At 47.9% G+C, this 25,324-nt stretch overlaps 2 protein-coding genes across 8 annotated transcripts in view; one reads left to right on the top strand and one right to left on the bottom strand.

The window, feature by feature from the left end:
* PRKAR1B (protein kinase cAMP-dependent type I regulatory subunit beta) overlaps nucleotides 1–25,324 on the top strand; it is a 169,414-nt gene that overhangs the window by 5,671 nt on the left and 138,419 nt on the right. For 2 of the 6 annotated variants that reach the window (XM_078364447.1, XM_035290215.3), the window contains exons 2-3: nucleotides 5,500–5,728; nucleotides 10,310–10,508. In XM_078364447.1, the coding sequence (XP_078220573.1) occupies nucleotides 10,332–10,508 (177 nt within the window). In that variant the 5' untranslated portion in view covers nucleotides 5,500–5,728; nucleotides 10,310–10,331. Of the gene's footprint in view, nucleotides 1–5,499; nucleotides 5,729–8,988; nucleotides 9,048–9,410; nucleotides 9,473–10,309; nucleotides 10,509–25,324 lie in introns of those variants that run through there. The other 4 variants (XM_078364452.1, XM_008989272.5, XM_035290221.3 and 1 more) reach the window with 3 other exon arrangements.
* On the bottom strand, nucleotides 6,929–10,367 carry LOC144581316 (uncharacterized). 2 transcript variants are annotated; one of them, XR_013531936.1, is made up of 2 exons: nucleotides 10,160–10,367; nucleotides 6,929–7,073 (listed from the first exon to the last, which is right to left on the bottom strand). XR_013531936.1 is itself a non-coding variant. In XM_078364500.1 (2 exons), exons 1-2 carry the CDS (start codon nucleotides 9,605–9,607, stop codon nucleotides 6,946–6,948), a joined length of 660 nt encoding a protein of 219 aa, XP_078220626.1. In that variant the 5' UTR covers nucleotides 9,608–9,874; the 3' UTR covers nucleotides 6,929–6,945. The 2 variants fall into 2 exon arrangements, 1 of the variants encoding a protein (XP_078220626.1); XM_078364500.1 differs by lacking the exon at nucleotides 10,160–10,367 and adding an exon at nucleotides 9,076–9,874.

The following is a 25,324-nucleotide window of genomic DNA, read 5'->3' on the forward strand; positions in this document are numbered from 1 at the left end:
GGTTCAAAACCAGCCTGGGCAACATGGCAAACCCCTCTACTAAAAATACAAAAATTAGCCAAGCGTGGTGGTGGGTGCCTGTAATCATAGCTACTCAGGGAGGCTGAGGTACAAAAATTGCTTGAACCTGGGAGGTAGAAGTTACAGTGAGCCAAGACTGTGCCACTGTACCCTAGCCTGGGTGACAGAGCAAGACTCTGTCTCAGAAAAAAGTAATTACAGTTTTTTAAGCAAGTAAAAAAAAAAAATAGAAAATTTAAGCAAAGAAATAGAAGTTATAAAAAGAACCAAGTGGAAATCATGGATCTGAAAAAAAACAGAATAAAATAATGTTATACCTTCTGCTGGACAGACACAGTGATGGAATGGAATTAACAGGATCATTGGGGAACTTGAAGATAGAGCAGTAGAATTTTCTCAATCTGAGCAACAGAGAGAAAGTAGATTGAGAAAAAAATGAGCAGAGTCTCAGAGATCTGTGGCACAATAATTTGTATCATCAGTGTCCCAGAACAAGAAGAGGAAAAGTGTGGGGCTAACATTGCTGAAGAAATAATGGCTGAAAACTCCTCAATTTCAATGAAAAACATAAACCCATATATTCCAGAAGCTGAACAAGCCTTTGTAGGATAAGCCCTCCAAAAACCCATACTAATACATATCACAATTAAACTTCTGAAAACTAAAGACAGAGGGAGGAAAAATACTAACTTGCAGAGAAAAACACCAATTTGAATGAAGGCAGATTTCTGAACCAGAACCGCAGAAGGCCGGAAGTGACACACCATCGTTCAACTAACAGGAAAAGAGCTGTTGACTGTGAGTCCTCTACCCAGCAAAACTATCCTTCAGGATCGGAGGACGAGTAGGGATATTCTCAGACAGGCACACTAATAGAATGTATTGCTAGGAGACCTACCTTTAAGGAATGCCTAAAGGATACCCTGTAAACAGAGAGATAATTTTAACAGAAGAGGACTGGGGCCTCCAGAAAGTTGAAAATAATGGAATGGATAAAAATAGAAGTAAATGTCACTGACCATCTTTCACCTAATGATTTTCTTTAATCATATTTGATGGTTGAAGCAAAAATTACAACACTGATATGGTGCTTGATGTATGTGGAGGAAATATCTACAACCACATATTTAGCAGAGAGAAGTGTAAGGGACTTAAGTGGAAGTAAGGTTTCTACACTCACTTGTGGTAAATCATGGATGCTGATAGACTGATGAATTGCATATGTAATAGTGATATCCTCAAAAACAAAGTGGAATTATGAAAAACATTCTAGTATCCCACAGTAAAATATGAGAGAACAAACACAGATGATTAAATGGCAGGTGTAAGCCCTAATATATCTCTAAATGTAAATGGACTAAACATACCCATTAGAAGACAGAGGTTGGCTGAATAGATAAAACCCAACCTGACTATATGATGTCTACTATATGCTAAAGCTCACTTCAAACATAACAACATAGGCAGATCAAAAGCAAAAGGATGGCAAAAATTAGCTGGGCATGGTGTCGGGCACCTATAATCCCAGCTACTCAAGAGGCTGAGCTGTTGAAATTCCTCCAGAAAAAGAGGGACATTACATGATAAAAGAGCCCATTGGGAGGATAAAGCAATCCCAAGTGTGCACACAGCAAACAACAGACCTTCAACAGGCATATAGCAAAAACTGATAGAACTGAAAGGAGAATGAGACCAGCCTGCTGTTGTAGTTGATGAGGACAGCAATTGGTAGAATGATTAGGCAGATAGTCATCAAGGTGTAGCCGAGCAATACCATCAACCAACAGGATCTAATTGATGTTTACAGAACATACCACTCAACAACCGCAGAATTCACATTCTTTTCTAGTGTCCTCAGAACATAGACCAAGATAGACCATACATATCCTGGGCCATAAGGCAAACCTTAGCAAATGTAAAAGACTTGTGCAGAGGGCCAGGTGCAGTTTGGGAGGCCGAGGTGAGTGGATCACCTGAGGTCAGGAGTTCAACACCAGCCTGGCCAACATGGTGAAACCCTCTCTCTACTAAAAATAGAAAAAATTAGCTGGGCGTGGTGTCGGGCACCTATAATCCCAGCTACTCGAGAGGCTGAGCCAGGAGAATTGCTCGAACCCAGGGGGCGGAGGTTGCAGTGAGCCGAGATTGCATCATTGCACTCCAGCCTGGGGAACAAGAGCAAAACTCTGTCTCAAAAAAAACTTGCACAGAACACCTTCTCTGACAATAATGGAATCAAACTTACATCAGCAGCATACAGCAGGAAAATCTTCACACGTGTAAATGAGACAATTATTCTACTCAGGTGGAAACAATTGCTACCTTTAACAACTTGAATGAACCTATAAAAGATTATGTAGATGAAAACCAATTCCAAAGGGGTATTTTATGGTTTTGTTTGTATGATAAGCATAAAATAACAGAGATAGAGAATAGATGACTGATCTCCCGGGGCTAGGGATGGGATGGCATGATTATAAAGGGTCACTAGGAGGAAGCCTTGTTTATGGTGCCACTGCAGTTAGGTACCTGGTTTGTGGTGGCAACTGCGTGAATACTCAGAGGGGTAATGACTTCTCCCCTTTCCCAAGACACACTGTCAGACTGAAGAGTTATAACCTGGATTTCAGAAGCAGGGACAATAGTCAACATGTTATAACAAATGAAACATGCTTTGGGATGCTGAGATGGGGAAATGACTTGAGGCCAGGAATTCAAGGCCACCTGGGCAACATAGTGACACTCTGTCTCTACGAAAAAAATATAAAAACAGCTGGATGCAGTGACTCACACCTGTAGTCCTGGCTACTTGGGAGGCTAAAGTGGAAGGATTGCTTGAGTCCAAGAGTTTGAGACTAGCCTGGGAAACATAGTGAGATCCCCATCTCTACAAAAAAATAAAGCTACGGCTAGGTACAGTGGCTCACGCCTGTAATCTCAGCACTTTTGGGAGGCCAAGGGGGTGGATCACCCGAGGTCAGGAGTTTGAGACCAGCTTGACCAACAAGGTGAAACCCCCCATTCTCTACTAAATGCAAAAATTAGCCATTCATGGTGGCAGGCACCTGTAGTCCCAGCTACTTGGGAGGCTGAGACAGGAGAATTGCTTGAACCTGAGAGGTGGAGGTTGCAGTGAGCCGAGATTATGCCACTGCACTCCAGCCTGGGTGACTGAGAGAGATTCTATCTCAAAAAAAAAAAAAAAAAAAAAAATTAGCTGGGCATGGTGGGGTACACCTGTAATCCCAGCTACTCAGGAGGCTGGGGTGGGAGGATCACTTGAGCCAAGAAGGTTGAGGTTGTCAAGAGCTATGATCATGCCTGTATTTCAGCCTGGGTAACAGAGAGAGACCTTATTAAAAAAAAAAAAAAAAAACTTATAAAAGAGATGAAGTTCTATATCTTACCAAAATGAAACAGAAATAAGAAGGATGTAAGAGAAAAGTTCAGGGATATGGACAGCAGAAGCAGCAATGCTAATATCCGTTTAATAGATGTCCCAGGAAGGCAAAATACAAGTGGGGAGTAGGGAGTAGGAGGTATTTGAAGGGATAATGAAGACACGTTTTCTAGAGTTAAAAATGGGTCAGGCCAAGAGCAGTGGCTCAAGCCTGTAATCCCAGCACTTTGGGAGGCTGAGGCAGGTGGATTGTTTGAAGTCAGGAGTTTGAGACCAGCCTGGACAGCATGGTGAAACCCCATCTCCACTAAAAATACAAAAAATTAGCCAGAATTGGTGGTGTGTGCCTTTATTCCCAGCTACTTGGGAGGCTGAGGCAGGAGAATCACTTGAACCCAGGAGGTGGAGGTTGCAGTGAGCCGAGATTATGTCACTGCACTCCAGCCTGGGTGACAGAGCAAGACTCTGTGTGAAAAATAAAAAAGGAGGCTGATGGAGAAGGATACATATACAGATATATGTATGCATGTATGTGCATATAGATATATATATGCTTGTGTTTGTGGGTATGTGTGTATATATATATAAACATATTATATATATATATAAACATAAATATATAGAAAGAGCTTCCCCTAGTGAAGGCCTGGGGCAGCTGTCTGTGGGTCAGGAGTCTAGACATGGCTTTACTGGATCCTCTGAAGGCTGCAATCCATGCTGGGGCTGCGTTCTCATCTGAGGCTCGACTGAGGAAGGGTCCATTCCCATGTACACTTGGTTGTTTCCAGCATTTACTTCATTTGATGTGGACTGGATGCCACCCTCAGCTCCTGGCCACAGGGTCCTTTTACAGTTGCTCATGATGAAGCAGCTGACTTCCTTAAAGCCAGCAAGGGAGAGAGTCCTGCAGCAAGGCAGCTGTTAGCATAAGTCATATGTGATGCTCACTCTTCACCTCTACTGTACCCCACTGGGCAGGGGTGAGCCTCAGGACCTGTGCACACTCAAGGGGAGGGTTTCCCCACAAGGCATGAGCACTGGGAGGTGGGGTCCCTGCAGCCATCCGAGAGTGCCCACCACCTCCAGGAGCCATGTGTCTAGAAGACTATTGAAGTTTTGTGCCAACTTTTTTTGTTTTTTGTAAATAGAGTCTTACTCTGTTGCCCAGGCTGGAGTGCAGTGGATCGATCTTAACTCACTGTACCTTCTGCCTCCCGGGTTCAAGCAATTCTCTGCCTCAGTCCCCTGAGTAGCTGGGGATTATAGGTGCCTGCCATCATGCAGCTAATTTTTTGTATTTTTAGTAGAGAAGGGGTTTCACCATCTTGGCCAGGCTGGTCTTAAACTCCTGACCTTGTGATCCACTTTCCTTTGCCTACCACAGTGCTGGGATTTACAGGTGTGAGCCACCGAGCCTGGCCTGTGGCAAATTTTTCTGTGAAATGATGCATCCCTTACCTACATTTTTTGAGACAGGGTTTCACTCCTGTTGCCTAGGCTGGAGTGCAGTGGCATGCTGTCAGCTCACTACAACCTCTGCCTCCCAGGTTCAAATGATTCTGCCTCGGCCTCCTGAGTAGCTGGGACTACAGGTGTGCCACCATACCTGGCTAATTTTTGCATTTTTTGGAGAGACGGTGTTTCACCACGTTGGCCAGGCTGGTTCCAAACTCCTGACCTCAGGTGATCTGCCTGCCTAGGCCTCCCACAGTGCTGGGATTATAGGTGTGAGCTACCGCACTTGGCCAGAGAATAATAATTATTACTGTTCATGGTTCCTAGGCTCCTACTACGAGCTGCATGCCCCATGCTCAGCCTCTCATCCCTCAGTCCTTGTATGTCCACCCAGGTTTGAGGATTAGTGGCCTCTCCCATCAGCCACGATCACCTGCAATATCTCCTCCATCCTCAGCTCAGAGAGCTCGCAGACATTGCCCAGTGAACTCAGCTGGCTGGGGGAGGCTCAGCAGCCGCATCCAGGAAGCCCACCTACAGATCCCATCTCAACCCATGACGCTCTGCAACCTCCCCAGTGGCCAGAGCGACTTAACATAAGAATCTTTGTCTCCTTTCTGCAGCCTGGAAAATATCTGTGTTTGTCTCTTTGCCATGCTGAGTCAATAAAGAATAAGACAAACACCATCCATGAGTACTTGGTGCTTTTGACATAGCAGGGGAGACAGCAATTGAGCCAGCAGCCTTGCCCATCATTATTCAATTGCACTTGTGACGAAAGCTACCACGGAGAAGTGCTGGGAACCCTGGGCCCTCTGGAGGTGGTGCTGGTGCCTTAGGGAATTTCCCTGTGTAAGTAACATTTTGGTTAAATCTTGGAGGGTGAATTGAAGCTGACAGAACACAGAGTTTAGAGGTGCATGAGGACTGGGAAAAGAATGTGGCTTTGGTGGGGTGCGGTGGTCCCAGCACTCTGGAAAGCTGGGGGAGGATTGTTTGGGGACAGGAGTTCAGGACCAGCCTGAGCAACATAGTGAGAGCCCATTTTGACCAAAAAAAAAAAAAAAAATTTTAAATACCAGGTGTGGTGATGCACACCTGTGGTCCCAGCTACTCAGGATGCTGAGGTGGGAGGATGGCTTGAGCCCAGGAATTTGAGGTTGCAGTGAACTGTGGTCACAGCACTGCACTCCAGCCTGGGTGACAGAGTGAGACCCTGTCTCAAAATAACAACAAAAAGATTAAAAACAAAAAAGCATAAAGAATGTGGCTCTTTGGTTGGAGTTTTGCAAAGCATGGTCACTGTGGTACATTTGGTCACAGTGAATCATACAGGTACATTCTAGGGTGAAGTAAGACCCCACAGGGCTTAGAAATGTGAATACCTTTGCTGGGAAAAATAATAGGGCCAAGCATGTAGGGTGAGTCCTTCCCTATGGGCAGAGGGCACTTTCCTGGGACTTTTGAATGGGTAACCCAATCACCAGCTGCCCATTTTCAGTAGAGGGCATAGCTGCTTTAGGCACAGCCGGGATTTGTCATGGTGGGGACCCATCTGTTGAGGTCCACATGGTTTGATGACCAAGCACAGCTCCTCTGAGCTCACCAGACCCCTCCCTGTGTCTTAATCTGTGACCATTTAATCGGGTTGTCAGTGTGGGTGTTGTGGGGGATTATGTAAGATCTGGGGTGTATTCACTTGGATGTTCTCAGTTGCAACTAACAAAAAGCAAAATGCCAACTGGCTCAGGCAGTAGAAGGTATTATTTTATTTATTTAGAAATGGAGTTTCACTCTTATTGCCCAGGCTGGAGTGCAGTGGTGTGATCTCGGCTCACTGCAACCTCTGCCTCCCAAGTTCAAGTGATTGTTCTGCCTCAGCTTTCTGAGTAGCTGGGATTATAGGCATGTGCCACCACGCCTGGCTAATTTTGTATTTTTAGTAGAGATGGGGTTTTGCCATATTGGCCAGGCTGGTCTCAAACTCCTGACCTCAGGTGATCCACCCGCCTCGGCCTCCCAAAGTGCTGGGATTACAGGTTCGAGCCACTGTGCCTGGCTGAAGGTATTTATTGATGAACAGAATTGGGAAGTCCAGACATGGGGAGAGCCTCAGGTTTGGTTTTAGGACAGCCGTGGCTCCATTTCTCCAGGATCCTGTTTCTTCCCACTTCTGTGTTGATTTCATCCTCTGGGACTGATAAGACAGTGAACAGGACACTAGGGAACCATCTGGCCTCGGCTCAAGCCAGTAAGGCTGCAGCAGGAGAGGCCTGGGAATCAGGCAGAAGGTGGTCTGCAGGCTGGGGCGGTGGGGGCCATGCCTCTAATTGCTACCAGAGCCAGTCTGGGGAGGGAGGGAGTTCCTGCAGGGGGTGGGGGGCCACTGGAACAGGGACCTGAATGACTGGGAAAAGTGTGAAAGTGAGAAGCAGTGGGAGCTGCTGTTGTACCAGTGAGGAGTGGAGCTCAGCTCAGTGGGACCAGGGCTCGCATGTCTGGTGGGCCAGGTGCATGCTGCCAACAGCCAGCCTCCAAACCTGGGTGGTCCTTGTCTCTAAAGGGCACAGGCTGAGGAGGCTCTCTGCCTGGGGAGGTATTGCAGCAGAAGGAGGGCTTGTGTGTGTGCCTTGGGATCAGAGGGCTATCCTGTGAGGTCAGCTGGAGAGGGGCCTCCACTCTTGCTAGAGGCACAGTGCGGGGGAAGTCTTTATAGGGGGTTTCCAGAGAACCCAAGGAGAGCCCGGGAGAGAAGCAGCCAGCCCTGGAGCATCTGCCCCCAAAGCAAGATACCGCCTCGGTCAGGTGACAACACCTGGGCCTTTTTTGCTATCCTTCTCACCAGGCCACCCTGGAGGAGCAGGAGTAATTAGGGGAGGAGGAGGGAGTGGAGGGGCCTCAGGGAGCACAGGATGGCACCGCTGGTCTGTGGCAGCTCCAGGCAGGCCCGGGCTGGGGAAGCCAGAGGTCTGAGAGGGTTGTGGGTTGGAGTTCTGATTCCGAGACTGGGCCTGGATTCCTGAGAAAGGCTCAAGACAAATGCAGGTCTGCCTGGAACGGGGATGGGGCCAGTAGGTGCTGAGGGTGAGGGCTGAGAACCAAGGAACATGTTTGACCCCCGAGGGTGGCCTGCTTGGTTTACATTCACCCTGGCAGGAAGAGGCTGGGGCAGTGTCAGCCCTGCTGGGGAGCATGCTGGGCAGGGCTGGTGACCACACAGACACTGTAGTGCCTGTGTGGGCAGGTGAGTGGGGGAACAGGTGAGCACTGGGTAGGTGAGTGTGGAAGAGGTGAGCATGGAACAGGGAAGCTTGACAGGTGAGTGTGGACCAGGGGGCCATGGGAGGGCTGAGTGGGAGACAGTGAGTGTGTACAGGTGAGTGGGGGAACAGGTGAGCACAGGGCAGGTAAGTGTGGAATAGGGAAGCTGGAGAGGTGAGTGTGGAACAGGTGAGCATGGGATGGGTGAATGGGAGACAGTGTGTACAGGTGAGTGGGGCAACATGGGCATGGGTCAGATGAGTGCGAGACAGCTGAGCAATAAACAAGAAAGCTGGACAGTTGAGTGTGGAACAGGTGAGCATAAGATGGGTGAGTGGGAGTGTACAGGAGAGTGGGAGACAGGTGAGCATGGAACAGGAGAGCGGGGCAGGTAAGCGGTGCGGGGGGGGGGGGGCAGCGGGCTGGGCAAGTGAATGTGGAGAGGGACGCAGATGTCATCTCCTTCACAGCCTGAACTGCCGGCCCCTCTCCTGGTGTTAGAGCCTCTGGGGAAGGGGAGATGGAGTTTCTGCTCCCACCCTGGCAGGATGGGGCAGGTATGCGGTGGGAGGATAAGGATGATTCCCTTTCCTGCAGGTTTGTGGTTGTGAGTTAGGATGTCACCAAGAGGCTCCTCCTAGGCTTTGGTGACCTCTGGACCCCCAGGGAAGGTGGGAAAGAATTTAGGAGGACCCCAATTTCTCACTGGGCATTGGGGTGCAGCTGGTGGCCCTAACCGGTGGGAGTCAGCTGGGTGAGGAGTGCTGGGCCCACCTGGCCACCCCCTTTTGGCCCTTAAGGGAGAGTGAGACCCCAGGGAACAGGCATGCTTGCTGGGTACGGTGTCCTATAGATGCAGGGATGTGACCCTCCCAGGTGTGAGCAGCTCAGGGCTGCAGTGGGCGTGAAGGTGTGTGTGGGGGTGCCCAGATCATCACCTGGCAGCCCCACGGCTTGCACCAGCTGGGGTGGGCGACTCAGGGTCTGAGTGGAGGGGGCGAGGGGCGGCAGGAGCGGGGGTCCAGGCCGTGCTTCCCATGAACCTGCGCCGGTGGGGGATGGGGCGGGGGTGGGGAGTCCGGCAGGGGAGGGGAAGAGTCTGGATGGGCCGGGACTGGTGGGGGGGCCCGCGGGGAGGTGGTGGTGAGGGGAGACGGGCTGCGGGCCTGCCTGGGCAGGGGGGGGCCGGGGGGTGCAGCAGCTGCGCGCGGCGCGGGGGCGGGCGTGGAGGGCGGCGCCGCTGCAGTGCGGGGACCCGCTCGCTCGCTCGCCCGTCGTCCCCGCGTCCCGCGTACCCGCGCAGCCGCCTCCTGGCCTCGGGCGCCGCGCATCCAGGTACGTGGGGCTGGGCTGGGGTCTGTGCCGGGACCCCTGGGCCTGGGAGGCCCTCCGGGCATGCGAGCATCTAGGAGGGTTCAGCCCCCCGGGAACGGGGGACGCGCGGGGCGGAGCCGGGCCTGGGGCGCCCATTTAGGGGTCCCTGGAGGCTCCTCGCCGGCTCAGGGGCCGGGGCCGGCGGTGCGGGATCTTGGGATGGAGGCCGCTTTCCCTGGGGGCTGCTGGGCTGGGCTGGGGTCCTGCGCTCTGCGGTGCGGGGCGGGCGCGGCCAGGCCTGGCCATGGTGACTTTGCCTGCGCGGCCGCCGCATTTATCTCCCCCCCGTTCCCCGCTCCCGGCTCCCCTTGTTTACCTGCGTTTCTGCTTTTTCCTGTGAAGAGGCCCGCCCAGACCATCCACAGACTCACCCTCCTCTCTCCCTCCCCTGAGGCCGCGCGCAGGGGCCCCCCCAGCATTCACATTTCACACGAGTGTCCCCAGAAATGGGGGATGGAGGAGGGCGAGGCCCTGTAACCCCCGGGGTAGACCCTCAGGGCGCCGGGCCCCCCCTACTCCTCCCACCACAGACTCCTCGGAGCCGCAGAAGGGATTTCTCAGCGGCTTGTGCCTGCGTCCGAGCCCCTCCACCCCTGCCGGGTCTGTTGAGAGGGAAAGCTCTGGGGGTCATTACGTTTAACAACTCACCTGGCCCCGCGGAATGAAAGATCGTTGACAAATGCGGAATCAGTGACTTTCTTACCCGCTCCTTGGAGAAGCCTGATTCACGCCGCCTGCGTTTATCCGGCGCGCAGCCCCGGGCGGCTCTCAGGCCTTGGTGATCTGTTTTCTGGACAGGAAGGAAGCAGCAGCCCTCGCCATGGCCTCCCCGCCCGCCTGCACCTCGGAGGAGGACGAGAGCCTGAAGGGCTGTGAGCTGTACGTGCAGCTGCATGGGATCCAGCAGGTCCTCAAGGACTGCATCGTGCACCTCTGCATCTCCAAGCCCGAGCGCCCCATGAAGTTCCTCCGGGAGCACTTCGAGAAGCTGGAGAAGGTGAGTGCCCCCCACCGCCCCGCCGTTTCCCTTCGCAGGTGTCCTGGGGCAGAGGCAGCAGCCAGAGAAACCTTCCCTCCATCCTGTGGTTTTCCAAGGCTGGGTGCCCCAGAGAAGCTTGCCATCCTACAGGTCCTTCCAGAAGCGTGGGTAGAGAGGCCAACCTGGGACCGACCCTCCCTTGTTCGGTCTCTTGAGAGTCATTCCTCCTAGGCTCGGTCCTCCGAGCCACAGAATTTTCCCCTCTGTTTCCAGTGGGTTCTAGGTCTTCAGAGCTCTTGGGGAAGGCGGTTCAGGGTTTTAGGTCCAGGTATTTTGTTAGCTTGTGGGACTTACCAAGAGTTTTCAGCTTGAGGAACCGAGATGAGGGCCAGGTCAGTTAGAGATGCTGTCAGCACTTGGGAAAGAAGAAAATAGCTCCCACGGGATAGCTCACGCCTGTAATCCTAGCACTTTGGGAGGCAAGGCAGGCAGATCACCTGAGGTCAGGAGTTCAAGACCAGCCTGGCCAACATGGTGAAACTCCATCTCTACTGAAAATACAAAAATTAGTCTGGCATGGTGTCAGGCACCTGTAATCCCAGCCACCAGGGTGGTTGAGGCTGGAGAATCTCTTGAACTGGGAGATGGAGGCTGCGATGAGCCGAGATTGCACCACTGCACTCCAGCCTGGGCAACAGAGCATGACTCTATGAAAAAAAAAAATGCTCCCATGGCTAAGGTGATGTGGGATGTTTGAGGTCCGATTCCACGTTAATGTGTGTCTGAGGCCTTGCGGCAGTGGGAGAGGAAAGTGCCCTTCAGCGTGTGTGGTGGGAGAATCCCAGGCCTGCTCACGCTCTTCTCTATCCCATACCTCATTCCTCTGGGAGTGATGCCTCTCGCCCACTTCCTGGCCTCCTGCATCTGGGTTCTTTCCATAGAAGTGCATGGCTGCAAAGTGGAGGCTGGGACAGGAGCCCCCGAGATGACCCAGCTGCATCCCCTCCCCTACCCTCGCTGTGGGCTCCTCCAGTCCTTGCTCTGGGCCCCACCCCAGGCTTTCTGGGTATCCCCTAAGGGTTCTCTTCTTGGTCCTTTAATGAAAGTTAACTGTCCCCTGTGCCGATCTCTCCCCGGGGGCCAAATGTGAACTTGGGAAGCCTAGTTCAGGAGAAGTTTGGCCTTTAAGCGCCTATGAGGCACCTGGTCCCCATCTAGCAGTGTTGATGCATTTTATAGGGCCTCCGGTGATCATGTAGCCTTAACCCAAAGAAATGAATTTAACTCTTCCCTTGGAAACAATCCATCAAGAAACACTTTATGCATGCCTATTAAGGAAAATTTGAAAAGTTCAGAAGTGGAAAGAAAAAATAAAAATGCCCTGGACTCCTCTCCACCAAATTTCCCCTCAAATGTTGTTTTTATAAAAACATAGTTGTAGGCAAGTTGTAGGTACGGCTTATACCTGTAATCCCAGCATTTGGGAGGTCAAGGCAGGAAGATTGCTTGAGGTCAAGAATTCAAACTTGTCTCTCAAAAATATTGTTAAAATTAGCTGGATGTTGTGGCAACTGCCTGTGGTCCCAGCTACCTGGAGGCTGAGGTGGGGGGATCACTTGATTTCAGGAGTTTGAGGCTGTGATGAGCCATCATCACACCACTGCATTCCAGCCTCGGCGACAGAGCAAAACCCTGTCTCAGAAATACATACATACATACATTCACATATATGCATGCATACACACATGTATAAGTCCTTGTTGCAGTCACCTTATACATGCAATTTGTATTTTGTGTTTTTTGTTTTTTTATACACTCTTTAAGATCTCACTTTAAGTGACTGCATAATGTTCTGTAGAAAAGATATACTAAGGGTATTCAACCTTTTCCCCATGAGTGAGTGGACAATTGTTTCCTTTTTTTTTTTGTATTAAATATTGGGGCCAATGGGCATGGTGGCTCACACCTGTAATCCACTAAAAATAGAAAAATTAGCTAGGTATAGTGGTGGCTGCCTGTAATCCCAGTTACTCAGGAGGCTGAGGCAGGAGAATCACTTGAACCTAGGAGGCGGAGGTTGCTGTAAGCTGAGATCATGTTGCTACACTCCAGCCTGGGCAACAGAGCCAGACTGTCTCAAAAACAAAAAACAAGAAACAAAAAACCTGGGATCAAGTGCACTGGCTCACGCCTTTAATTCCAGCACTTTGGGAAGCCCAGGTGGGTGGATCACTTGAGCCCAGGAGTTGGAGACCAGCCTGGCCAAGGTGAAACCCCATCTTTACTAAAAATACAAAAATTAGCTGGGAGTGGTGGCATGCACCTGTAATCTCAGCTGCTTGGGAGGCTGAGGCAGGAGAATTGTTTGAACCAGGGAGGCGGAGGTTGCAGGGAGGTGGAGGTTGCAGTGAGCTGATTGCGAAACTGCACTCCAGTCTGGGCCATAGAGTGAGACTCTGTCTCAAAAATAAATAAAATTTTTAAAAAATGTATATGGGAGAACATGTGTAGGTTACATTCAAATATGACACCATTTTATATCAGGGACATTAGCATCCACGGGTTCTGCTACCCTTAGAGATTCTAGAACCATCCCCCCTGGATACCAGGGGATGACTGTACCACATACTGGGCGTCTTAAACAACAGAAACGTCTCCTCCCACAGTTCTGGAGGCTGAAAATTCGAGATCAAGGTGTAGGGGGACAGCTTCTTCTGGGTCCGTGTGGAAGAAAGTTCTGTGTCTCCCCGCCCCTAGCCCTGGCTCTGGGTGGTGCTGGGGAAGGTGGTCCAGGCTGGAAGTCTGAGATCAAGGTGTGTCAGGATGGCTCCTCCTGGGTCCATGCATTAGAAGATTCTGTGTCTCTCCCCAGCTCTGGGTGGTGCTGTCCAGGTTGGCAGGTGCATCATGGGTCTCTGCCTTCATCTTCACATGATGTTGTGCCCTCGGTCCAAATCCCTGCACCTCCTTTAATTTTTTTGAGACGGAGTCTTGCTCTGTTGCCCAGGCTGGAGTGCAATGACGTGATCTTGCTCACTGTAATCTCCACCTCCTGGGTTCAAGCGATTCTCCTGCCCCAGCCTTCTGAGTTGCTGGGGACTACAGGCACGTTCCATCACACCCAGATAATTTTTGTACTTTTAGTAGAGACAGGGTTTCACCATTTGGCTAGAATGGTCTTGATCTCTTGACCTCAAGATCCACCCGCCTTAGCCTCCCAAGGTGCTGGGATTACAGACGTCAGCCACTGCGCCTGGTCCAAATTTCCCGTTTTTATAGGGATACCAGTCATCCTGGATCAAGGTCACCCTAATGACCTCATTGTAACATCATCACCTCCATCAAGACCCTGACTCCAAATAAAGTCAACTTCTGAGCTTCTAAGGTTAGGACTCCAGAGTGTCTATTTTGGGGGTGTGGCCTTCTTGGGCCTGGGCAGGGCAGTTTTTCTTAGGGCCTTCTCCAGCAGTGAGCCATTGCTGAGTGAAAATAGCAGTTTGCAAGATATGATCTATGGTACAGTTCCCTTTTTCTCGAAAGTCATGCCAATGCTAATGCGTCTATATGCAAAGAAAAAAATCTGAGGGGCATCCAACAAAATGTCGATAAGAGTGGTGTCTCTAGGCACAATCACAGGTTATTTTTGTTTCTGTTTTCTGCAGTAGCTGATAGGGACAGGCCTTTGGGGAGCTTTGGTGAGGTCTTTGATATCACATACATGTTCTGTGTGTAGGTGTGTTTAACTGGGAAGAATGCCCTTTAGCTTGCAGTGGCTTCTCAAATGGAGCTGAGATCCCAAAATATAAACCACCTAACAGGGCCCTAAAATTCCACAGGAGTCTCATTTTCTGCTACATTCTCTTGACCATTGAGGTGCTATGGAATGCTTGCAGCAGAACCAGGAAGTATGTCTCTGGGCAGGGCGGCAGCCCTGGTGAAGAGGGGCAGGGTCTGAGCCACCCCCTCGAGGCCAGCCAGGGCTGAGTGGCAGGAAGAAGCCTCCCGTGGAGGGTTTTTCTCCACCTGTATCCCAAGCGGGGTGCATGTTTGTGAGGTTTTCATAAAGCACCTGGGATAAACCCACATAGACCGGCAGGGATGGCCCAGCTCTCAGAGTGCCATCCATGCTGGCAGGGCTTGGCCTCTGGTTCTCCAGCCTTCATGAATAAGTTGTGGTGGTGACTTAAGCTGACAAACTATTCCTTATTTGATGGCAAAACACAGCATGGAAGTTTCCTTAGCAAGATGTGATCTTTCAGAAGATTATGCAAAATGACAACATCATCAATCTCTTTTTTTTGAGACAGGGTCTGGCTCTGTTGTCCAGGCTGGAGTACAGTGGCATGATTGCAGCTCACTGCAACCTCCACCTTTCAGGCTCAAGCCATCCTCCCGCCTCAGTCCCGAGTAGCTGGGACTACAGGAGCATGCTACTATGTCTGGCTAATTTTTGTATTTTTTGTAGAGATGGGTTTTTGCCATGTTGCCCAGGCTGATCTCGAACACTCCTGAGCTCAAGCAATCCTCCCTGCTCGGCTTCCCAAAGTGTTAGGATTACAGATGTGAGCCATGGTGCCCGGCCCATCTGTTTTTCTTTTCTTTCTTTTTTTTTTTTTTTGAGACGGAGTTTAGCTCTTGTTGCCCAGGCTGGAGGGCAATGGTGTAATCTGGGCTCACTACAACCTCTGCCTCCTGGGTTCAAGCAAATCTCTTGCCTCAGCCTCCCGAGTAGCTGGGATTACAGGCATGTGCCACCGTGTCCGGCTAATTTTGTATTTTTTGTAAAGAAGGAGTTTCACCATGTTGGCCAGGCTGGTCTTGAACTTCTGACCTCAGGTGATCCGCCCGTCTTCACCTCCCAAAATGTTGAGATTACAGACATGAGCCACCGTGCCCGGCTCATCTGTGTTTTTCAACATCAGCAGGTCTTTTTATTTCTGGGCAGTGTTCCGTTGTATAGATGGAATGCAGCTTGTCTATCCTGTGCCTGGTCTAGGAACCTTTCCAGTTTTTGCTGACTGCAAATAAAGGTGCTATAAATATTCATCTTATAGGTTTTCAGTGTGGAAGTAGGTTTTTATTTCACTTGAGTAAATGTTTAGTAGTGAAATTCCTGGGTCATAGGCTAAGTGTATGTTTATAAGAAACTGCCAGGCTGTTTTCCAGAATGTCTGTCCTATCTTGTGTTCCAAGCAGCCGTGGTTCTTGTTCCTCAGTATCAGCACCCTTTAATATTGTCAAATTTAAAAAACATTTAGCCATTTCTAATAGATATATGGTGGCACTTAAAGTGTGTGTGTTGGTTTTTTTTTTTTAGACATTTTTGCTCTATTGCCCAGGCTAGTGTAATATTGGCTCACTGCAGCCTCTGCCTCCTGGGTTCAAGTGATTCTCCTGCCTCAGCCTCCCTGAGTAGCTGGGATTACAGGCACCTGCCTACCACCACGCCTGGCTAATTTTTGTATCTTTAGTAGAGACAGTTTCACCGTGTTGGCCAGGCTGGTCTTGAACTCCTGAGCCCATGTGCTGGGCTGCATGAGCCACCATAACTCACTCTAAAGTGGTTTTATTTTACATTTCCTGATGACAAAAGTTGCCTTGGATGTTTTCATATGCTTATTTTCCACTCAAATATCTTCTTTGGTGAAGTGTCTGTTCATGTCTTTTGTCCATTTTTCTTATTAGGTTATCTGTTTTCTTGCTACTGAGTTTCAGAATTTTTTATAAACTGTCAGATATTTAATATATCAAATATTTTCTTCTAATGTGTGGCTTATCTATTTTGAGGTGGAGTCTTGCTTTGTTCACCAAGCTGGAATATGGTGGTGTGATCTTGGCTCACTGCAACCTCCGCCTCCCGGGTTAAAGTGATTCTTGACCTTAGTCTCCTGAGCAGCTGAGATTACAGGCGCCTTCTACCACACACAGCTAATTTTTGTATTTTTAGTAGGGATGGGGTTTTGCCATGTTGGCCAAGTTGGTTTCAAACTCCTGACCTCAAGTGATCCACCCGCCTTGGCCTCCCAAAGTGCTGGATTACAGGTGTGAGCCACTGCACTTGGCCATAGTTTGTCTATTTCAAGGAATTGTTTTATTTCACTTAAGTTGTTAAATATAGAGATTTTGGTAATGTTATCTCACCCTTTTAATGTCTGTGGTGCTTGTGTTAATTCATTCCTTAGATGGTAATTTCTGGATTTTCTTTTTTGCCCGATCAGTCTGGCTAGAGGTTTATCAATTTCACTGATCTTTTCAAAGGGTTAGATTTTAATTTCATTGATTTTCTCTATTTTCATTTAGATTTTATTGGTTTCTCCTCTTATTTCTATTATTTCATTTCTTCTGCAGTCCTTGGGTTTTATCTACTCTTCTTAAAATTTCTTAAGGTGAAATTTTAGATAATTGATTTGAGATTTTTTTTTCTGACAGAAATATTTAATGCTACAGATTTTTCTCTAAAGCTTAGTTCACAATTGTGATATGCTGTATTTTCATTTTCTGTTTAGCCCAAAATATTGTCTGTTTTCTCTTGAGATTTCCTCTTCAGCTTATCTTATTTAGAAATTTGTTGTTTAATTTCCAAATATTTGGGGATTTTTTGGATATCTCTTTGATATTTATTTCTAGTTTAATTCCATTATGGTCAGGGAACATACTTTGTATGGTTTTAAATATTTTGTTAAGGTGTGCTTTATGGCTGATAATATGCTTTATCTTGGTGAATGTCACATGTACCCTTGGAATCAGTGTGTGCTACTGTTGGGTGGTGTGTTCTGTAGATGTTGGTGAGTTCTAGTTGTTTGAGGGGTTGTTCAGGTGAGTCTTCTGCATTCTTGCTCATTTTCTGGCCTCTTGCTATACTTACTACAAAGAACAGCATTGAAACTTCCAATTATAATTGTATATTTGTGTATTTCTCCTTTAATTCTACCAGTTTTTGCTTTATGTCTTTTGGAGCTCTGTTATTTGTTGCATATACATTTGGGATTATTACTATGTTTTCCTGGTGGATAAACCCTCTATCATTATTCAGTGATTCTCTTTGTTCCCGGTAATTTTCATTGTTCCAAAGTCTGCTTTATCTGATGTTAATACAGCCACATTATTAGGATTTGTGTGATTAATATTTTTCTATCTTCTTATTTTAGCTATATCAATAAAGTGTGTTTCTTATAGATAGCATATACTTGGTTTCCATTTTTTATGTAATTTGACAGTTTCTGTCTTTTAATTGGTGTGTTTAGACTATTTTTAAATTTAAAATAGTCTAAAAGATTATCTTAAAAGACAGTTTCTGTCTTTTAATTGGTGTGTTTAGACTTTTTAAAAAAGAAAATACTATTTGTTGCTATGTATGTAGTACATATAGTATATATAGTATAGTATATGGTATGTCTTAGTGTGATTTTTCTTTGAGTTTGTCTTGTTTCCCTTTGCAGATCTTGATATACATTTATGTCTTTCAAGAAATTTGGGAAGTTCTCAACCATTATTTCTTAAGATAGTGACTTTTATATATATTACCTTATTTGTAGGTCAAAAATATTTAATGTGATTATTGATATGGCTGGATTTAGGTCTCCCATTTAATTATTTTTCTATTTGTTTTCTCTGGTTTTTCTTCCTATGTTTCTTTTTTCTTTCCTTTAGATTATTTGATTATTTTTTAGTACTTGTCTTTTTTACTGTTTTTCTTTAAGTGATTGCTATAGGCATTACAATATAATAATAACTTTATACAGACTTTTTAGAGTTAATATTTTACCATTTCAAGTAAAACATACAAGCTTGCCATCATGTAGGCCCATTTACCTTCCCCATATTATTTCTGGTTGTTGTATATACCACATTTACACATGTCAAACCTTCCCCCACTCCCTTGACAATGTTATATTTGTATTTGAACATTTTCACATACTTTAAGAGGGGGAAAGAGTCTAGAAGACATACCTGGGTATTTACCATTTCTGTTGCTCTTCTGTGGTTCCTGAAGTGTTTTTCTTTCCCTCTGGGATGATTTCCCCCTTCCTGAAGAACTTGCTTTAGCATTCTTAGAGCAAGACTGCTGGTGACAGATTCTTAGTTTCCTTCATCTGAGAATCTCTCTGGTTTGCCTTCATTCCTGAAGGACATGTTTGCTGGATATAGGATTCTGAGTGGAGAGTGATTTTATTTCAGCAGTTTAAAGATATTGTTCCACTTTATGGTTTCTGTTGACAAATCAGGCTTTTGACCTCATTCACTTTGTTTTATGTTTCTTTTCTCTGGCTTTTTTCATGATTTTTCCTGTGTATTTAGTTTCTCAGTTTGAGTACAATGTGTCAGAGTTTGATTTTCTTTGAGTTTATCTTGTTTTCCTTTGATTTTGAATCAGTACATTAATTCTTTTCAATATATTTGAGAAGTTTTCAACCATCATGTCTTCAAATATTTTTTTTCTGTACAATTCTCTTTCTCCTCTCTTTCAGGGACTCCAGAGTGACATATAGGTTAGATTTTTAAATATTTTCCCACAGTTCCCTGAGGCTCTGTTAAATCTCTTTTCTTTTTCCTTTTCTTTTCGAGTCTTACTGTGTTGCCCAGGCTGGAGTGCAGTGGTGAGATCTTGGCTCCGTCTCCTGGGTTTAGGTGATTCTCTTGCCTCAGGCTCCTGAGTAGCTGGGATTACAGATGCATGCCACCACACCTGGCTAATTTTTGTATTTCAGTAGAGATGGGTTTTTGCCATGTTGGCCAGGCTGGTCTTAAACTCCTGACCTGAGGTGATCCACCTGCCTAAGCCTCCCAAAGTGCTAGGATTACAGGTATGAGACACCATGCCCTGCTCACCTGTCTTTTTGGTGGGATGATTTCTGTTGATCTGTCTTCAAACTTACCAACTCTTTCCTCTCTGATATCCATTCTGCAACTGATCCCATCTAGTGAATTTTAAATTATCTGTTACTTTATTTTTTAGTTTGAAAATTTGTATTTATTTTTCAGTTCTAAAATTTTTATTTAGTAGTTCTTCCTCTTCCTATTTCTTTTCCTGTTCTTCTCCTTCTTCTTTCTTCTTCTTCCTTTTTTCTTTTGAAATAAATTTGATTTATTTGCTGATAATTCCCCCACCAATTCCAAGAGTATTCACCTTCACTTCATGGAAAATAGTTAAAATTGCTGCTTTAGAGTGTTAATCTGATAATCCCATGATCTCTAGCATCTTGAGGTTTTTAGCCATGAATTGTCTTTTCTCTTGAGAATCGGTCAGATTTTCTTAGTTCTTGATCTGTTGAGTAATTTGTCAAGTAACTGGATTATATGCTGGACATTTTCTACATTATTTTGTCAAGCTTTGGGTCCGATTAAAATCCTATTTTTAGGTTGATATTTTTGTTTGTTTTAGCAGGAAATCAATTGATGAGGTTCAGACTGCAAGTTCTGAATGGGTGACTCCCTTTGTGGGTGATGATGCCAACATGAGTTCCATTTCTGAGCCTTTGCTGCACTGCTTTGGTGCAGCCTTGTGTGGGTTGCTTGGGGGCTGGTCTGGGACTTGGATATTGTTTTACTTGCAGCTCGGTCCTCAGCAGCTTTGCTATGGTTCTCTGTTTACTGTGCATATGGAACTTGGGGTTGAACCTCACACTTGTATCAGTTCATGGAATTCGGGGAACCCCCATTTTGATCTTTCTCCTCTGTGGGATTTCTCTCACACTCTCCATCCAAGAGAGATCCTACCTCCAGCACACAAATCAAATATGCCTGTTTCCCACCCTGCCACCCCATTCCTAGCCCAAGCCACTGTCCCCTCAGCTGAATGACGGCAGCGGCCTCTCTGCTTCCCATCAGACCCCATGCTCCATTTTTCACATCAGTCACAGCCAGAGCCATCTTCCAGAAACATAAATCGAACTCCATCCCCTTCTTAAAACCTTCCCAGTGCTCTCCTAACAAATCTAAGCTCCTTCCTACCTCATGGAGTCTGGCTCCTGCTTACCTCTCCACTGCAGCCCACGCCACTCTGCCCCTTACTTTTACTCCAGCCACCCAAGGGCCCCGGCCACCGAATGGCTCCAGTGACCCAAGGGCCCTGACACCCAAGGGCTCCAGCCACCCAAGGTCTCTGGCCAGCACTGTCCTGTCACCTGGAACATCCTCCACACCCCTCCTGCAGCTGGCCACCCTTCAGCACTTGCTTTAGGGCCAAGGCTGCCTTCTCAGAGAGCCTCTCACCACAACCCTGCCTTGGGCAGGCTCAGAGGAGATCTCGGTTTGAGCTCCAACCCCAAGTCCCAGCTTTGCAGGGAGGGAGAGTCTTTAGTGCCCTGTGGCCCTCCCAGCTCACTACTTGGTGAGCATGACACTGTGTGATGTCCTGAGATGGTATCTGCCTACTCCTTCCTGCAGCTGTGCCTTCTGCCCTTCCTACCCCGGGTGTTCCTGTGTTGGGAGGGGACCTGACCATCAGCGCCTTCCTGCTTTTGGAGTCATTCCCTCTCAATGCAGGAACACCCAGACACTGCACTTGGTGTTTTGCATACTTTATCTCATTGAATTCTCATGCAGGCCTAGCCAGATGAGATGTTTATACTCCCATCCCATCCCCTTCTTCCCACAGATGAGAAAACGGATGTTCGGAGGGAGAATGTTGGTTCGCCAAGGTCATGGAGCTGGGCGCAAACCTACACATGCCTTTGAGACCACACCCTTCCCTCCTTGCCTGTGGGCCCTTGCCCCTGGCATGCTGGGGCAGGGTGTGGGGTTCTCCTGGGGTTGGCTCTGATGATGGACCCCCTGTCTTCTGCTTCTTTCTCATCCTCCATTCCTAGGAACTCGGGCTTTTCCGCCTTTGCCCTGCAAGGCTGGTGCCCCTGTGTGTGGCAGGCTGGAGGTGGGGTGCTGTCCTCCAGGAGGGAGAGGCTGAATCCTCAGATGCTGCTGCTGCCGTGGGAGAGGTGGCATGGGGGGACAGCTGCCATGGCGGGTGAAGGAGTGAGTGTGCTGTGTGTGTGAGTGACATGTACAAACACTTGCTCAGATGCACACACATGCACACACAGGCAAGGCTGTACTATTGCCACCAAGGGGGAAGAAGGTACATGGAGTTGTGTGTGCACATGTATTAAAACACATGCACTTACCCAGATGCATAGCTGTGCACACACCTGGACATGCTCAATTTACTCCGAGGTGGTGGATGTAAGGGGTCTGTTTGCATGCACATGTACATGCTCACACACATGCTCAACTAGATGTGCACACGTTCATTCACATACTTAATATTCACATGTCCACACACATGTACTTACCTGGATATGTACATATTCACACACATGTTCACATGCTCACACATGTACTTACCTGGGCATGTACATGTTAACACGTGTGCACATGGCCACACTCATTTACTTACCCAGATGTGTACATACTCACCCACATGTACTTACCTGGATGTGCACACACACATGTACTTTCCTATATATGTACACATTCACACATGTGTGCACATGCTCACACACGTACTTACCTGGATACATACACACTGACACATATACTTAACTGGAAGTGCACATGGGCACACATACAGACATGCCATTTGCTTCTGAAGGTGAGCAGTGGCCCTCGCCTGTGCTCACACCCTCCTGTGTAAACTCTGTCCCTAGTCTCACTGGGATGTGCATCTTCATCTGTTTTTATCTTATTTTATTAATTTAATTTAATTTTTAATTTTCTTACAATATTTTTATAAAGATGATATCTCCCTATGTGGATCAGGCTGGTCTTGAACTCCTGTCCTCAAGTGATCTGCCAGCCTTGGCCTCCCAAAGTGCTGGGATTACAGATGTGAGCCACCGTGCCCAGCCCAGCCTAGCCTGTTAATTTCTAATTATTTTCTTTTCTTCTTCCCTTTTCTTTTTCTCTTTGTTTGTTGTACTCTCTACGTGAGGGCTGGTACACAGTAAGTGCTCAGTAAATGATCAAGACCTGCGTTTCTCTTCCAACCTTGCCACTGAATGGTTAGGTTCCCCTGAACAAATCCTTTACTCTCTCTGGGCCTCAGTTTCCCTGCATCATGGCTGGGGATGATTTGCTCCTGTGAGGTGGGTGTATGGGTCCTGGCCTCAAATACAACTGTCCCTTGAGACTTAGGGTTTCACGGAGGGCAGAGGGGGTTTCTTAGGGCCGCTCGTAGAACTGCTCCAGGGAGATGGTCCAGACACACCTCTCACACCTGCCCAGCATGCAGTGGATGGCCCCGTGGAAGTCCAGACACCCTCTGTCAAAGGCATCAGGCTGGGTGGACCAGCCGTCTCTCAGAAAACCCTTTCAGTGGGAGGGGGCAGCCGTGTCCTCCTGGGAGCAAGAACCGGACTGCAGATGTGACTGAGGAATTCCATTTGCCAGTAATTTTTGTGTACAGCCTACTCTCAGTAGGATAAACCCAGGTCCAGAAAATCTCTTTAGATTCCACCCCCACCCCAGGCCCCGCCCAGATAGTTTCTCTTTTGTGCTGGACATCTGCACTTCATCCCCCTGTGTAGGATGGGACGGGACCGGGGTAATCCCCAGGGCCGAGTTACTTGATTCTGGGCAGATTCTGGCCAGGAAGCTTTCTGGAAACCCTGTTCCCACTGTGTTGTTACAAAGATGTCTTTGACCTGGAAAGCCTGTCCTGCAGCTCAGACAATGCCTTGGCATGAAAACAGGAGACAGGAAGTGGGGGCTGCAAAATTAGAGGCCTTCCCAGAATCCCAGGAGGGGAATGGGAAGGGGAAAAATGGTCTGGCATGTGCGGAGGCAGAGCCAATGAGGGGTCACCCCTGAGTGGTGGCCCTGGGGAGGAGCCCCGCTTGCCGCCTGCCTTTCTCCCAAGGTCTCTCGAAGTGGCCAGTGTGTTTGGAGCTACTATATCCTGCCTAGTCTGACCCTTCACATGCCAAAGATGGGAAGTCCCGTAGTGCCAGGACAGGCAGAGCTCCTCAGCCGAGAGAATGGGACCCTGACCTTGTTCCTTGAAGAAAAGTGGCTTCTGGTTCTTGTACAGTGGGAGCCCCGGGTCCTCTCGGAGTTGTGAGGCCTTGGCCACTCTCCTCTATGACATGAACTACTTTCAGGCATGGATCTCAAAAGCTGCGGATATTTCTGCTTGGCTGTGGGTCTGTGACCCTTCACGGCTACTTCATTAAAAGTCCCATTAGGCACGGTGGCTCACACCTGTAATCCTAGCACTTTGGGAGGCCAAGGCAGTCAGATCACCTGAGGTCAGGAGTTTGAGACCAGCCTGGCCCATATGATGAAACCCCATCTCTACTAAAAATATGAAAAATAGACGTGGTGGCAGGCACCTGTAATCCCAGCTACTCCAGAGGCCAAGGTAGGGGAATCGCTTGAACCTGGGAGGTGGAGGTTGTAGTGAGCCGAGATCGTGCCATTGGACTGCAGCCCAGGTGACAGAGCAAAACTCCATCTCAAAAAGAAAAAAAAAAAAAAAAGAACCAGGTGAAAAAATGAGAAATGAATGAGCAAATCAAAAAAATGTAGCCAGGACAAGTCAGAGCCCCACATCCTCATGTTATATAAACTGTCATGATCACAGATGACTACTCATCTACTCACAGTTGCTCTTTAGGTGGGTACAGGGACGGTCTTGGGGCTGAAGACACAGGGTCACAGGTGGCTGGTGAGAAAGGGAAGAGGATCTCTGCCAACCTTAGCTCACTGAAGAGAGAGCCCCATGCTGGTCAGGAAGGGGTCAGAGATGCTGTATTCCCAAGCCCAAACTTAAGTAGCACCATCTAAATTATGATGACCTTGCGTTCCATGATAGAGATTAGAGTGGAGGCAGAAACAGTGTCAAGTGAGCTGGGCAAGGTCACAAGACAGAGCCCATCAGAGTCAGCAAGCTACAGGAATTGTGACCAAATAAAGCACCTTAGCCAGCCACTGGTGGTGTCAATAGAGCTTTTTAATTTTATTTTTATTAACTTAGTTATTTTTGGGATAGCGTTTTGCTCTGTCACCCGGACTGGAGTATAGTGGTGTGATCATAACTCACTGCAGCCTCAACCACCCAGGCACAGCTCTGTGAATGTGTCAATGTGGCTGAATTGTACACCTTAACACAGTTAATTATTAACTTTAAGTTATATGACTTTTCCTCCATTTAAAAAAAAAAAATTCCAGCCAGGCACAGTGGCTCATGCCTGTAATCCCAGCACTTTGGGAGGCCGAGGTAGGAGGATCCCTTGATGTCAGGGGTTTGAGACCAGCCTGGCCGACATAGAGCAACCCCATTTCTACTAAAAATACAAAAATTAGCTGGTATAGTGGCAGGTATCTGTATTTCTAGCTACTTGGGAGGCTGAGGCAGGAGAATTGGTTGAACCTGGGAGGCGGAGGTTGCAGTGAGCCGAGGTTGTGCCACTGCACTTCAGCCTGGGTGACAGAGTGAGACTCTGTCTCAAAAAAAAAAAAAAAAAAATCCCACTCACTTGCTCAAACGAACTCCTCTACTCGGCCCCCTCCAGTCTGCAGGGCATCTGGGATGAAGTCTCAGGTTTTTCTTACTATCAGGTCGAGAACCTGCCCTTCCCCATCCACTGAGGCTGCGTTGAGTCCCCGGGTCGGCCTCTGGCTGTGTTCCTGCGTCCCTGCCCTCCAGGAGGCAATGTGAACTGCCTTACTCTGGTATGAGTACAATTTTGCCTGCTGACTTCTGTTTCTCCCAGGCGACTGCAGAGCCTTGGTGTTGATATAAACAATTTGCACCACTGTAGGGGGAGCGGTCTCAATCGACCTCTCTCAATTCCCAGGTTTCAGGTTCCTGCCGACTCATACCTATTATTGCTGCTATT

This window comes from Callithrix jacchus, chromosome 2 (genome assembly GCF_049354715.1).
Source record: "Callithrix jacchus isolate 240 chromosome 2, calJac240_pri, whole genome shotgun sequence".
Lineage (NCBI taxonomy): Eukaryota > Metazoa > Chordata > Mammalia > Primates > Cebidae > Callithrix > Callithrix jacchus.